General features: G+C 46.1%; 1 protein-coding gene across 1 annotated transcript in view; it reads left to right on the top strand.

Annotated features, from left to right (window-relative positions):
• Window positions 1–9893, top strand: part of LOC135398871 (uncharacterized) — a 29158-nt gene extending 19265 nt beyond the window's left edge. Inside the window, exons 8-9 of the mRNA XM_064630407.1 lie at window positions 8948–8980; window positions 9736–9893. Of these exons, the coding sequence (XP_064486477.1) occupies window positions 8948–8980; window positions 9736–9818 (116 nt within the window). The 3' untranslated portion in view covers window positions 9819–9893. The remainder of the gene's footprint in view (window positions 1–8947; window positions 8981–9735) is intronic.
• Window positions 9894–15871: the final 5978 nt, after the last annotated feature.

The following is a 15871-nucleotide window of genomic DNA, read 5'->3' on the forward strand; positions in this document are numbered from 1 at the left end:
TGTGAACTTTTGGGGCGACTAGGGAGAGCGTATGCCGTCTCCAGATAGGGAGTTCAGAGCTCGGCTCGGCGCGCCGCTGCAGCACGCGAACGGCATAGCACATCGAGAGAACAAGCAGCCCAACGCACTGGCTGCACAAAGATAACATGATCCAGCAGTAACGCAAAGCGGTTGCGATGAGATGAAGCCGAGAAGACCCAAAAGTTAGGGAACGCGAAGCAGAGGCCAAGAGGCTCGCAACAGTACGTGCATCGACATTGTCCTCACCCAGAACATTGCCACCCAGTTTCAGTGCCTTACCTTCCCAACGTGATTTACTGATGAAAGATGAAAGTCACTGAAAAGGTTAGCTAGCTGTAGGGATCGAACCCATATCTTCTGGATCATCGGTCCAGGGCTCTACCAATTGAGCTAAGCTAACACGCCTCTCCAGCGACTTTCGGGGTGCGTCATCTGAAGGGACGACAAAAACCAGCCACTCACTCTCACTCACCCTCCTTTCACTCTTGCATTTTTTGCTCACTCATACACACATTCATACGACGGAAATCGACGCAAGCGGCACCTGTTGAACAAGAGAGAAACTGATGTTCTGAGGCTGGAACAACATAGAAGGGACAGATACAAACAAAGCCTCAAATTGCCTAAGAAATCAACGATGAAAGATGAAAGTCACTGAAAAGGTTAGCCAGCTGTAGGGATCGAACCCACATCTTCTGGATTACCGTTTGTTTGTATCTGTCCCTTGTATGTTGTTTCAGCCTCAGAACATCAGTTTCTCTCTTGTTCAACAGGTGCCGCTTGCGTCGATTTCCGTCGTATGAATGTGTGTATGAGTGAGCAAAAAATGTAAGAGTGAAAGGAGGGTGAGTGAGAGTGAGTGGCTGGTTTGTCGTCCCTTCAGAACATCAGTCCCTTCAGAACATCAGTTTCTCTCTTGTTCAACAGGTGCCGCTTGCGTCGATTTCCGTCGTATGAATGTGTGTATGAGTGAGCAAAAAAATGTAAGAGTGAAAGGAGGGTGAGTGAGAGTGAGCGGCTGGTTTGTCGTCCCTTCAGATGACGCACCCCGAAAGTCGCTGGAGAGATGTGTTAGCTTAGCTCAATAGACGATTTCAGAAATTGCATGGATGGCCCACCAGAGAGCGCCGTGTTGCGAAAGCCCCGCTGCACCTTGGGATTTAGTTTCCATGAGTCAGAGAGAAGAAGAAGAGCGGAAACGGTTTCGGTTTTCTCTCTCATTCACCTCCCGCACCTTCGAGCAACAGGCAGACGAGCACGAATGTAAACCATTTCCCACGACGCATTGCGCGATGCGCGTGACTTGGGCGACGGAGGGCCCCCGTGCGGAGCACAAGGGCAATATCTGAAATCGCCTATTGGTAAAGCCCTGGACCGATAATCCAGAAGATGTGGGTTCGATCCCTACAGCTGGCTAACCTTTTCAGTGACTTTCATCTTTTATCGTTGATTTCTTAGGCAATTTTAGGCTTTGTTTGTATCTGTCCCTTCTATGTTCAGACCTCAGAACATCAGTTTCTCTCTTGTACTTTACTGACCATAAAGGTGTGTTGGCCCTCTTTGAATAGAGCCACATTTCGCCCGTATTGCGCGTGGACGACACAGCTGTCGCTGTCACACCTTCGCACATGCGTGCGAAACGGCATGCAGTGGCGTCGCTAGGGTACGCGTCACCCGGTGCGGGAGCTCTAATCGTCACCCCCCACCCCACCCCTTCCCAGTCCCCCATTAACGGATACCTTTCCGTACCAGGCGATTCGCGATAAATAAACATATTACACTACACTCAAAAAAAAAAAAATAATGTGCCTCGCAGAAGGCTTCTCATGTTTTTTTTATTTCTGTTTCTTTTTTTTTTTGCGTGAGCGTGCTGCAGAGAACGGGAGGAAGCGGCTGTATTGGTGCGGTGCGTCACCCCTTCCGTCGCTTCACCCGGTGCGGACCGCACGCCCCGCACTCCCCTAGTGACGCCACTGACGGCATGCATTTTTTGTGTTTTCCTTTTTTTCCAATGTAATGGCGAATGTTCAAACATATTGCATTAGCATGTTAGTATAGAGCCGTGCCCCACAACGACAACTTTTTCTAATTAAGTTCAAGCCCATTCTAAGCCCGCTGATTGGTCGACCCCAGCGACGTCATAGCTCCACCCTTTCTCGCTGATTGGTCTATTCCACGCCTACTGATTGCTGATTGGCTGGCCTTTGCACCAGTCACCTGCATTTACTGCTGCCCCTGTCCGCTCATCGGTTTAGGGCTTCATAGACAGCCTTCTAAGTCTGCCCCACAGCGGCCGGGGCTCCATACCAGATCCGCCCGCTCATTGCTTTCTCTTGTGAGCCCACTGATAGGCTAGATCACCCGCAACAGTCTATTCCACCCATTGGGCCATAATTCCAGGATGCTTTCTCATTGGTCCAGGGCTGGGACAGGCATCCACTCATTGGTCTATTCTACCCATTGGTTACTCGTCTAAGCTCGCTCATAGGTTGCAAGACCCCAAATTGCTTATTCACCCATAATACTTTCTTCTTGGTCCACAGTGCTCTGTACATCATGGACAAACACAGCCGTTCATTGGTCAATTCTGCTCATTTCTATATTTCTAAGCCTGCTCATAGGTTTGTAGAGCCCAACTGCTTATTGGTTCATAATTCCAGCTATGTCACAGACAGCCATTCATTGGTCGATTCCAATGATTTCTAAGCCGGCCCATAGGCCAGTACTCTCCAGCTTCTGTCTTGTGCACACCACTGACTGGTCCCTAATCCTGGGATGCTTTCTTATTGGTCCAGGAGAGCTCATAGTTTCCAATATGTAGGCTAGGCCTCTGGGTGCCGGTCCAGAGCACTACCAACTCTTCTGGGACAGCTCATAGCCTGGTTCCCGATGCACCACCCCAACCCCTTATTGGTCTCATTGGCTACCCTATAGGCTGGTTCGTAGTACACTTCACTCATTGGTTCCAGGCACATTTCCAGAGCACACATTGGCTACCACTTCTAGATCCCCCATTCACACATTCCCCTTACACAATTTCAAGTCAGACACAAAATGTCGTATTACGGCAAGGCATTCCCAAACTGGATTTTCCAGCGTGAGTATTCCACCAGATGGCATGTGACCCTCCTACCCAAGCGTTACTCCACAGAAATGCCTAAACTAGATTTTGCCATCTCCAACAGTTGGCACCATCCACACCCCTATGAAAGAAAAAAAATTATTTCAGTGTTTATCAAGCGCATGATCAAGAAAACCCATAGAGGCTGGTGATATACAGGGTGTCCTAGAAAACGTGTCATTGAATTATAGTAAAAAAACTACACCACCTAGAGTCATGCGGTCAACGGCATTTGTTCTTACTGGGTTTTTGCCATCTCCTCATGTGAATGTCGGGTGACATAAGTTTAATTATGTAAATTTTTGCGAGCTTAAGTCGGAAATTTGCCTAGTAAATGTCACTATTTTACCCCACCAATGTGAAGAGCGTGTCTAATTTCGTCAAATTAATGATAATTGACAGGGATATTCAGGAGCTATCCCATCGGAAAAAATAGCCGAACATCATGCTCTACGGAGGTCGCACAGAATAGCGCACGATGAATTTTTCAGCGCAATCTTTGTCAGTCCGACGAAAGGAGGTTGGAAACCCAGCCCTCCCCGACATTGCAGAAAGAGATAAAACAGGCACGGCTTATCACGTCCGACTTTCGCTGGGATAATGCTTTCTCTCTTCCAATTTTAGGAAGGGTTACTTTTTCTACTATCACTCTGTGGGCTGGGCTTCGAAACCTCCTTTCGTCACACTAAGAGCGATTGCGCTCAAAAAGTCATCGCGCGTTATGGTCCAGTGCCCCGCAAAGCATGATATTCGGCTATTTTTTCCGATGGGATAGCTCGTGAATATCACTGTCAATTATCATGAATTTGAGTGAATTCAGCACGCTCTTCATATTGGTGGGGTAAAAAAGTGACCTTTACTTGGCAAATTTCCGAGTTGAGTTCGCAAATATTTACATAATTAAACTTGGAGTACATGACATTCACGTTAGGAGGTGGCAAAAACCTAATAAGAACAAATGCTGTTGACCGCATGATTCTACGTGGCGTAGTTTTTTTATTATAATTCAATGACACGTTTTCTGGGACACCCTGTACAGTGAAGCTCAAGAGGGTTTTTCGTCACAGATGGTGCGTTTTTTCTGCTTCGACTCCCAACGAAAAAGAAAGGATTCCAATGTTTATCAAGTATATGATCAAGAAAACTCGTAGTGGCGCTCTGCAGAGAAGCTTAAAGGAGCATGAAAAGCTCTTGGAACATATATCATTTTACTGCGTCATATGAGCATACTACAAGGGACATACCAGGAACAACCCCAGTGCAGGGGGCACGAAAGGACGAGACAAACACGAAGCATCAGTGCTTCGTGTTCGTCTCGTCCTTTCGTGTCCTCTGCACTGGGGTTTTATCACTTTTAAAATGTGCCACCAAACCGTCCGGTTTTTATTGCTTGTTAACAGCAATATGGTAAGGGTGAGAACACTGGACAAACAGGGACAGCAACAGGTATTTACGATTTAACAAAGTACATTTGTAATGGATGAAACTTTCAGATAGAGTACTTTAGAGAAATGTGTTTACACACATTCACAGCGCCCTTCACCTTGTTAAAAATGAAGGGAGAAATTCACTGAAGTGCTACATCGTGCGTTTTGACTGCAACTTTGCAGCAAGATTATGCGACCCTCGGTGCTCCGGTTTGCTTTTCCTCTTCTTTATTTTTATATCAAGCATATTCTGCTAAGTATAACTGTTCCTTCGCATCAGCATAGAAAATGCACCTTTTGCGCTGGTGCGAAGGAATGGTTATACATAACAGAACGTGCTTGATATCAAAATAAAGAAGAAAAACTATTTATTTTGCCACAAGTTGTATGCAAACTGCAGCACCGAACACCGCGTAATATACTGCAAAGTCGTATTGAAAACATACGATGTGGCGTTTTTGCGAATTTGTCTCTTCAGCAAGGTCAAGGAGTGCGCTGTGAAGGTGTCATCACTAACTTACTGTTAACTACTGGCCATCACTGGCATGAACCACTAAGGGTTTTCTTGATCATATGCTTGATAAACATTGATATCTTTTTTTTTTTCATTGGGACATCGAAACAGAAAGCGCACCATCTGCAAAAAAAGAAAAATGCTCTCAAGCTGCACTGCATAGCATCAACATCTATGTGTTTTCTTGATCATGTGCTTGATTGATATTGAAATATTTTTTTTTCTTTCATTGTGGTGTCAATGGGGCCATCTGTTGGAGGTGGCAAAATATAGTTCGGGTATGTCTGCTGAGTACTGCTGAAATAGGAGAGGCGCGCATCATCTGGTGGAGTGCTCGAGCGCGAAAATCCAGTTTGGGCAAGCCTTGATACGACAGGACATTTTATGTCTGACTTGAAATTGTGCAAGGGGAATCTGCAAATGGGGTATCTGGAAGGGGTAGCCAATGTGTGCTCTGGAAAAGTGCCTGGGACCAATGGGTTACGGTGTATGACGTGCTGGGAACCAGCCTATAGGGTAGCCAATGAGAGCAATAAGGGGTATGGGTGGTGTATCGAGAACCAGGCTATGAGCTGTGCCAGAACAGTTGGTAGTGCTCTGGACTGGCACCTAGAGGTATCCCTACATGTTGGGAACTATGAGCTCTCCTGTACCAATGAGAAAGCATCCCGGAATTATGAACCAGTTACTGGAATAGCCAGGTAAGCAGCTGGGGGGTACTGGCCTATGAGTGGGTATAGAAATTAATGGAATGGAAGAATGAGTGGCTGTCTGTGACGTTTCTGGAATTATGAACAATAAGCAGTTAGGCTCTACCTGCCTATGAGAAGGCTTAGAAATGAGTGGACGTTGCTGGAATTATGGATGAATAAGCCGTTGGGGTCTACTAGCCTATGAGGGCGCTTAGAAATCTAGAAATGAGTGGACATAGCTGGAATTATTGACCAATAAGCAGTTGGCTTTACCAGCCTATGAGCGGGCTTAGAAACCTAGAAATGAGTGGAATTGACCAGTGAATGGATGTGGCTGTCCGTGACTTACAGAGCACCCTAGACCAAGGAGAAAGCATCCGGGAATTATGGGGTGATATGAAATTTGGAGTCTAGCAACCTATGATCGAGCTTAAACAAGTAACTAATGGGTAGAATAGACCAATTGAATGCCTGTCCTAGCCCTGGACCAATGAGAAAGCATCCTGGAATTATGGTCCAATGAGCGGAATAGACCGTTGGGGTATACTGGCGTATGAGCGGGCTTAGAAATCTAGAAATAAGTAGACATAGGCGGAATTATGGACCAATAAGCAGTTGGGCTGCACCAGCCTACGAGTGAGTTTAGAAATGTAGAAACGACCAGAATTCCAATGAGTGGCCGTGGTTGTCCATGATGTACAGAGCACCCTGGACTGAGCAGAAAGCATTCTGGAATTATAAGCAAATGAGCAATTTGGCGTCTAGCAACCCATGAGCAAGCTTAGATGAGTAACCAATGGGTAGAAAGACCAATGAGCAGATGCCTGTGTTAGCCCTGGACCAATGAGAAAGCATCCTGGAATTATGGCCCAATGAGTGCAATAGATCATAGGGGGCAATCCAGCATATGAGCGGGCCCAGAAGAGTAACCAATGATCGGGCGGATCTGGTGTGGAGACCCGGCCACTGTGGGGTGGACTTAGAAGGCTGTCTATGAAGCCTTAAAGGATCATAGAAGTCACCCCCAAAATATTTTTGTTTTTCACTGCAGCGTCTTCTGCAACGAATAAAACGAGCTCCTGTGAAAGAACCATGGGCGCAGGTGACCTACAGAGCACGCGCGAGGCTTTAAAAACCCTCTTCACGTGCAAAGAGGCTCCAGCAGGTCACAAGTGACGTCCAATGGCACAGCTCAAGCATGTGTAAGCGGCACGTGAGCCGAGAAGAAAAAACAAAGAAAAAAGGCACTGAGCAGTTTCTACATCACACGAGGAGGCTCGTGTCTCCAACTGTATTTTGTAAATTTGATTGCGCAGTGACAATACACTGCATGCAGAGTGAAAATATTTTGTATGGTGACCCCTGGTGGACGGCTTCACAGATGAAGCAGGGTTTCCAGCCATGTTAAATGTCATTTCTATGCTCCTTTAAAGCAATCAGTGGACAGGTGCAGTTGTAAATGCATGTGATAAGTGCGAAGGCTAGCCAATCAGCGGTCACTAGGCATGGAATTTACCAATCAGTGTGTAGGGGCACCCAAATACGCATGTGATTGGTGCAAAGGTCAGTCAATCAGCAATCGGTCAGCGTGGAATAGCCCAATCATCACGAACGGATAGAACTATGTCAGCCAAATATAGATAAGTAGGCATGGAATGGACCACTCGGCATGAAGGAGCAGAGCTGGGACCAACCAATCAGCGTTCAGTAGGCGTGGAGTTGACCAATTAGCATGAAGGGGTGGAGCTATGACATCACTGGGATTGCCAACTCAGCTGGCTTAGAATTGGCCTGAACTGGATTAGAAAAGGATGTCCTTATAGCGATCCCCATTTTACTACTCATTTTACTGGTTTAGTCATAGTAGATTGTGCTGTAATTTTGGTAATGTTAAAAATTTGTTTGTTGATGACCTGATTCTAAACCACCTCATAACCCTGTTGTCAATATCTGCAGTGCCCTTTGGCTCAGATTGAAGTCCGACCTCGCGTGCCTTTTCTTCCATCAACTTTCCTTGAAGGGGCTGTTGCATCTGTCTTATGGTCGATTCCAAAACTATAGCGCCGTTTTACTCCTTGCATTCTCCTAGAAGCGCTAATAACCAGGATAGTCAGGACAACACCACACAGCAGACCGTTTTACTCCTCGTTCACCAGAGAAAATAAAATGTCTGACGCGAAATCGTGGATTACTTTGCGTGAAATTTGATGCAATGACGTTCAGAGTGTGCCGAGCTTCTCTTTCTGGAAATCGGAGAAAACGTCACATATCGAATCAGGGAGCGCCCTCGGAGCCTCTGTGGTCATGTCATGGAATGTCACTTCCGGGTTACCGCCGGACGTGTTCGTACAGCCAGAAACGTAACAGCGTGTTCCACGTGACATTGTCGGGTTAGAACCCACGCTCATAAGCGAAAGTCGGTGTATTCACCGATCACTTTTTACTTAGCATACATATTGCGGTGTGAACGCGAAGCAGAAAGGCTCGGAGACAATCACCTGGCTTGTGCTCCCATTCGTGTGCCTGGACTATGTCATCATGAATGTTCTTACCCCTGGGGCTTCCTTAGCTGCATAGACAGTGCGAATTTTTAGAACTCGTTTATTTACAAGTATGTAAGCTATTTTCGGAAGAGAAATGTGGCAAAGTACTACTGTGTAGCGCTGTCAGACATTACCGTATTTGTCTCATACACATGTTTCCGGATGCGATAGTCCCTTTAAACGGAAGGTTTTATAGGTATGGCTTCGTCGTAGCACTCCTCGTGCTCACTAGTGCGACATCACTGCACCTTTTGCCGATGGATGAAGCGCTAGAGCACAATAATTGGTGAAAGCTTTGAATAAAATTTCGATTTCGACATTTTAATTTTGATCGTTTCCATGCAATGTCTTGACCTTTGCAACGAATAAATGTAGAAAGCAGTTTCACACGTGTGACGGTAAGCGTTACGACACAACAATGAAATCGGATTGTAACTCATTGCCTTGCTGCGCTTACTTGCGCTTTCCACAAAGTGCTATTCAATCGAGATACTTTTAAATTGTGTAAGCGATGTCTATAGGTGCGATCAGCATGTGGCAGCACTCGAATACCTCGATGCCGTGATTTGTACACCTAGACAAGTGTACGACACTGTATTGTTCCTGATGGTGCTTGTGGCGATTTTCAGGGCTGGGAGGTAATGTGAACAACCAGCCTCAGGGTAAGTAATGTCGCTAAACGACTTCGCAGAGTGGCTTTGCGATCTGAACTCTGCATGTTTGAGCTACTACATGCAGTGGCGTAGCCACGGGGGGGGCTAGGGGGGGGGCTCGAGCCCCCCCTACCTGCCACGGACCGACCCACACAAATCGTGCAAATCCGAGAACATAATATATGGGGGGGGGGGGGACCAGTGTGACTATCGCGAAAGTTCTTGCAGTTCATGGCGTCTATCTAAGAAGCACTCTTGAATGGTTTTCAAAGTATGAGCTTTTCAAAATACTTCCAATCTCGTGACACCACTTCATTGGTCATGACAGCCTATACATGTAATCGTACTGTGTACGTCTAAATCAACTATTTTCGTTCCCTTTTTTAATCCTCAGTTTGCAGTGTGCACAAGTATGTGTGTGCTGTCGACACAGGATCAGCGGGGGGGGGGGGGCGAGTTTTCGTATCGAGCCCCCCCTACCTTTGAGGTCTGGCTACGCCACTGACTACATGATGCAACACGGGTGCATGAAATGCGATACACGTGTGAGTCGTTACTGTGTCGCTGTTGGTAAAACGCGAAACTTCATCGCCGTGAGCAATGCAATGCTTGGGCTCAACATAGGGATTCCATGCTATAGTGGCGTTCGCACGTTCCGCTGCTGGATGACTCAAACATGCAGGTCCACGATCTCGGTACCTCACCACCTACAGGTCAACAGTCTTGTAACCCGCAATGCCTCTTTCTCTTTTCTTTATCCGCAGATGACAGTGACCGTATTGTCGAAGGCATAGACGTTTCTAAGGAGAACTCTGATGGACGTGGGCACAAACCGCCGTCACAATAATTTCCGATTGCTTTCTGTTACACCTATCTTGCTCACAAGCACGTTGATAACGAAGTACAGGATCGAAAAACTATCTGTGAAAGCCTCTGCGATTACTTGCGGTTCGGAAAACTGCATGCTGCACATCGGCATTCCGGGGTATTATAATTATTGTTTGTTATCGCATGCCTCACCATGCATGTAACCTGAATCTTTAGTTCGTTAATACTGTTGACTGTAAACAGCACTAGTAGAGGTATAGTTACACAAGAATGGTTGGTTTTGAGTTGTATCGACTTTCCTGATTCTTAGTGGAAAACACCAGTGCATGGAAAACACCACGTCACGAGTCGTTAACGGCAGTACAAAGATCCCTTTCTATACGCAGCGGAGAGATCACGTTCCGTCGCTGATATCCTGGACGCTTTTGGGAACGAATAACGTACAGAGTGGAATTCCGTACACAAAGACGTAACGCGCATTAAAAAAGAGAGACACACAGTGCGAAGGACATAAAAGGGACAGACAACACAACAAACTCTGAACTGACAACAAAGGTCTATCTCATCCAACATACTGTCGTTAGATCCTCCTCCTCTCGCGGAGAACGAACCGTCCTTTCCCTGCTTTGCGTGTTTTTCTAGCTTATTTTAACGGAATGATAAGAATGTCTCAATTTTTTTCCGAAACGGACGCGTCCTGTTCGTTTGAGTGAGACACTTATTGGCAAGTCATCGCGAAGTCGTGCCAGTGTCGTGTAGTGGCCAGTGCACTTGACTGGTATTCAAGGAATGGGTATTTCAAGTACCACCGCTACATGGCTTTTTCGACGTCCGCTTATAAGGCTGGCTGTTCCACTTAACCGTGGAGAGACTGCAGGGACTGCGCAGATTTCCATACTTGTGTACAACTTAAAGGGACTACGAAACGATGTTTTTATCGTTTTTGTTTGATAAAGGGGATGTTCCTGAGCACACAACCGAAGTTTTACGTTCGGCCCGAGGAAGGTTTTCTCACGAGAGAATTTAAACGAAGTACTTAAGTTATACGAAGCTCGTACACCTGGCGAGGCGCCACAGCGAGCGGCGGCACGAATGGCCCGCGAAGAAATTTGACGACTGTCACCGCTGTACCCGATTACAACACCCACGACGTCACCGCTCACCGCATCTTACGTTCATGATTGGCCGACGCTCCTTTCTTCGAGCCGTGTGCACACCCAACGTAAAGATGCACCCTGGACCATGCGTGTTAGTAGTCAAGAAGCGAGAGGAAGGAGAAACGTGGAGGGAGAGGTCCGGAGGCGATTTCTAGCGCGCATGATTAATTGTGAATACGCTATGCAAGCAGGTCAGCCTTTTTTACTTACTCTTTATATATTTACAGAGAAGAAAACACTAAGAAACCATACGGATCATAGCATAAGCCGGTGTGATCAGAGAATTGCATAGTATGTTCGTTTCCTTGTACCGCATTTGGTAATTATAAAAGAGCAAAATACACAATTTAAACCTATGCCACAAGATGCTATTATCTAATATCAAGTTATACACATAGTAAAAAAATACTGAATAAATGCATTCTGACGGACATTTTAAAACTATTAGATGTCACAACTGACAGAGGCAACGAGTTCCATTGGACTGCACCATGGTATCCAATGAATCTTACAGAATTGGACGTTGAACTGGTGATATCATAGAGATCTACTCACACGGGTCGCACGGGTGAACTGTACATCATCCATGAACAATTCGTGCAATACACACTTTGTAATGAGGAGTATATATCTTTCGAGATGTAGTTTATCAAGCGGCAAGATATTTAGCGCTTTATACAAGGTACAACTAGACTCCAGTGAATTGGTTATTATGCGAAGTATCCGTCTTGTAGAATTTGCAAAGGTGTAAGATAAGAAGTTTCTCCCCAAGATTCAACACTGTGCATCAAATGACATCACACAAGTGAGAAATATAGAGTCCGTGAGGTTGATATTGGAAATAATGGCAAGCCTTAAGAAGAATACTGCAATCCTGGTAGAGTTTTTTATGCATGTATATGAAATATGAGGTTTCCAGTGTAGAGGAGTCAAAAATAATGCCAAGGTATGTAATCTTATCCACACGTTCTATCTCTGCGCCATTTATATGTACAGAAAGACTGTTCAAGTTCGGGACTTTGTTCTGGGATCTGTACACGGTATATTTAGTTTTGGTAAAGTTTAGTGTGAGAACATTTGCATTTAGCCATTGCAGTAACTGGGGGGATAACACAATTTATTTTATTTTGGATGTGTTCAAGACTGGTACCAGTACATACATAATACTCTTACAATCAATAGCTAGGAGCCTGCTATGCGGTGAAGTTCATTTTTAAGAGTGTAGACGGCAGTACTGTGCAGTACGAACAGTACTGTGCCGTCTAGAAAGATATCGTTATCTGCCCTGATTTGTTGAAAACGGGAGGCGTACGCCTTTTTTGTGACAATTATGAACAGCATAAGTGTCACAAAAAAGGCGTACGCCTCCCGTTTTCAACAAATCACGCTGGATAACGATATCATTCGAGATGATGTTTGGCTAGGAGCGTGCTATGCGGTGAAGTTCATTTTTAAGAGTGTATGAGGCGCAGGAGCCATTCGCTTCATCCAAGCACAAGTGTAGAATTTTCAAGTGACAGGGGCTACATGCTTGGGGCCACGAACAGCTGTCTGTGTCTGAATGAAAAGAGGTAAAGCAGAGCATAAGCAACGTTAATTGGCTGGATACGCTATGTAAGGCATGCTATCGGCCCTAGGCCCGTTACGCACCAACGTGTCGACTAATGACACAATTCGGGGAGCCAGGCGTACGCGATACATGCTGTTTTCCTTTTCATGCACACCAGTGTATTAAACATCAGACACATTCAAATAGTTTCCGTTATCCGCTTCTGATACCAGCCCTTCAATTTCGTTTCCGTTACTGTCTCCGGTAATGGAACGGCTGTTACAGAGCTGCAGGAGGACAGCCTGTCCGGCTCTGCCAGCACCATGTTTTGCCCAAGTGCTACTTCGGTGTCACGCGTACACACCACACGAGTAATATTACGTCGTCGCGCACATCTTGCAAGACTTAAAAAAAAAGTAGGAACATGTCTTCAGTCAGTCTTCTATCACTCTGAGTCCAGCAACTCAAGGTGAGCGTGATCTTCATCCAATGTCGCATTCATAGGCGGACGCTCTCAATAGTAAACAATACTGACAGCGACAGTGAAATAAAAAAAAGTAAAACTAAATAAATAATAAATAAAAATCGTAGGCTTTCATCCTCGTGCTATCGTGGAGTAGAGTGCGTGGAGAGTCTCATGTGTTGATGTCATGGAGGACTGAGACGAGTAGGTAAGCGAGGAGATGCACCCTCGAGATCAAATATTGCGCTTGTTTCCATGCTCTCGTGTAGTATTTAGAGCATTACAGCGAATGGAGTCATCAAAATACAAAAATAAAATGAAAAGTCACTCAAATGTCATCGCACAGCAGGAATAGCCATTACCCGAATTCAATACCTGACGATAATTTCCATTTCGTTTCTGTTTCTGGTAATGGAGGACCGTGGTATTGTTTCTGTTTCCGTTACCATTACTGTTACCCTTCCCTGGTCATGACTGATGACCGGCAGAAAGTGATGTAATACGGGACAAGGCGTACTTCAGTTATGCACACTGCTAGGCGGCAGTATTAAACGTCTGGTCACTGATATGCATCATACGTTTGTCTGCTTACCGGTGTTCGTCATAGGCGCGTTTACATGAAGGCGATAAAAGTCGACTGGACGAGACAAATCGATTGCCCCTCTGCATATAAACCGGCGTACATTGACTTAAAAGGGAAGTCGACACAGAGGAAGGAAGTCGCTACGATGGGGTGGTTCAGACGACAGCTGTCGACTGAAACCGGTCATGCAACTTATCCAGCTGGTTCCCCTAAGCTTCAGTCGAGCGCTGTGCGACCTTGGGAGTCCCAGCCGATTGTCATGTACACCCTCGCCATCCGACCTTGACGATTAGTCGACTGGGGCTTTCAATCGATTGATTGTATCTCATTACGGCCGAAGTCTCATTACGGCCGATGTCTCAATACGGCCAAAAGTCTCAATACGGCCGAAGGTAGTCTCATTACGGCCGAAGGTGTCTCATAACGGCCAAAAGTCAAAACGTGTATTGTAACGTGCATTGACATGCAATGTTGCTGCCAGGTATGGATATACATTCCAGAGGGTATAAGCCATGCAGTGTGCCCTTAGGGCCCTTATCATATATATAAACATATTGTGTGACAATCAGTATGTTATCATACCACAGCACAATCCAGCATATTGTGTAATGTGTACACCCCTAAGGTAGTGTTGATGTTGCTGTGAAGCAGCAGGCTACTAGGTGGAGTTAGCTGCTTGTGGAGAGCTAGATGAACATCGGCTTTGTTGTGACGTTTTGTGGAGACATCCTACAGTCATTGGCCAAGAAGGAACACCTATCTCAGTCGACGTCAGTTTATTTCCATTCGCTTTACAATGGTACAATTCGGCTTAAAGGGAGCTTAATTGAGCTTAATTCGGAGCTTAAAGGGACAGTCGCATTCTCCTAGGTCAATTTCGAAACTAATGCGAATTCTAATTCCTTGCCGACCACTGAAGTAGGCCAGAAAATACCATTTCGATCCGCGGCGTACTTTTCGCGCAATCCGATGAAAAAGAAACCGGAATCCTTGCGCCCTCGCTCTCTAAAAGTGGGAGGAAACGTCACCCGGATAAGGCCAATCAGCGCGCGCCCTGGTCAAATGCGAGCCGCGCGCCTGTTTGGCGATCGCGAAACGAAAGGAGCAAACATGGAGTCGGAAAAAGAGAGTGATGTTTCTCTGTCTGGGGGAGATTCTGACGAACATATTAGCGGTAGCGGCGACGAGTTAATGCTGGATGATGACCCATACTCTACGGACCCAATGCCTCTGGAAGCCGCCGACCATCCACGAGATGTGGCTGCGGCTAACCCGCGGGATGACATTTTTAGGTGACGTATCTCTTTGCATGGTTGCCGTCGGATGTGCGAAACAGTTTAGAATGTTGAAATCTGCAGGTGTCTGTCTGGAGTCTGCGACCCACAGGAGCTTGACGAGAGCCTGTGTTGCCATTCTGTTGCTAGGGTGGCAGAAATGTGCAACAGTGCCGCCGTGCAGTGCATAACACAACACCCGTTACTCAGGGACATCTGACTCCGTAGAGAGCTTCTAGTGGTGTACGCGCCTCAATTCTGCCGCTATGATCAACATTTTAGGCGACTCAATCCCCAGGACCACAGGTAAGCCTGCTGCAGTGCTCTCCCGTTTGCTATATGATTACGACCGTAATGAATTTTTTCGGTTTAAATAACCCCCCATCAAGATTCGGAAGGGTAAACTCGGGTGCTAGTCGGGTGTTGTTGGTTATGCAAATTGTCGCACCTAAAGTGGACAAGGGCTGTATACAAAAGGGCGACTATTTTCAGCAGCCTTTTGCCCTACACAAGTTTGTCCCCCATAAATCGTAAGCGTGGACGCCAGCCTTGGAACAATCCAGAGAATCCTGGTCCAACAATTCCATTAGGAAAAGTGAAGCAACACAGCCGCCTCAGCTAGTCTCGACATGCTCTCAATTATGCCAGTTAGCTATGGCCTGATTGGCAGCACAGAACCGATTGATTGGCAGATATCCAGTGGGAATTTTAAACTCTGAAGGAAAGTCTTACAAGTCTGAAAACAGAAGCATTTGAGGTGCCAGTGAAGGGGGGAAGCATGTTACTGAAGATTGGGAGAAATTGGATTTGCCGAAAGTGGAGGGAAGCTGGTTTGGGAGGGAGTTAGCAGTTGGAATCGGGCTCATCCTGAAAGAGGCGGACATTTTTTTGTTGTACTATGTTGCACATCTGCAAACCTTCCACATTCAAAATGCGGTAGACCCTGGAACTAAGGAAGGAAATCACAGCCTTTGAACTCCAAGGTTGGGATAGTGTCTGTTCTTCTGTTCTGGCCATTGTCTTCCCAACACTGCGGGAGATTTGGC

Source organism: Ornithodoros turicata, chromosome 1 (assembly GCF_037126465.1).
Source record: "Ornithodoros turicata isolate Travis chromosome 1, ASM3712646v1, whole genome shotgun sequence".
NCBI classification, from domain to species: domain Eukaryota; kingdom Metazoa; phylum Arthropoda; class Arachnida; order Ixodida; family Argasidae; genus Ornithodoros; species Ornithodoros turicata.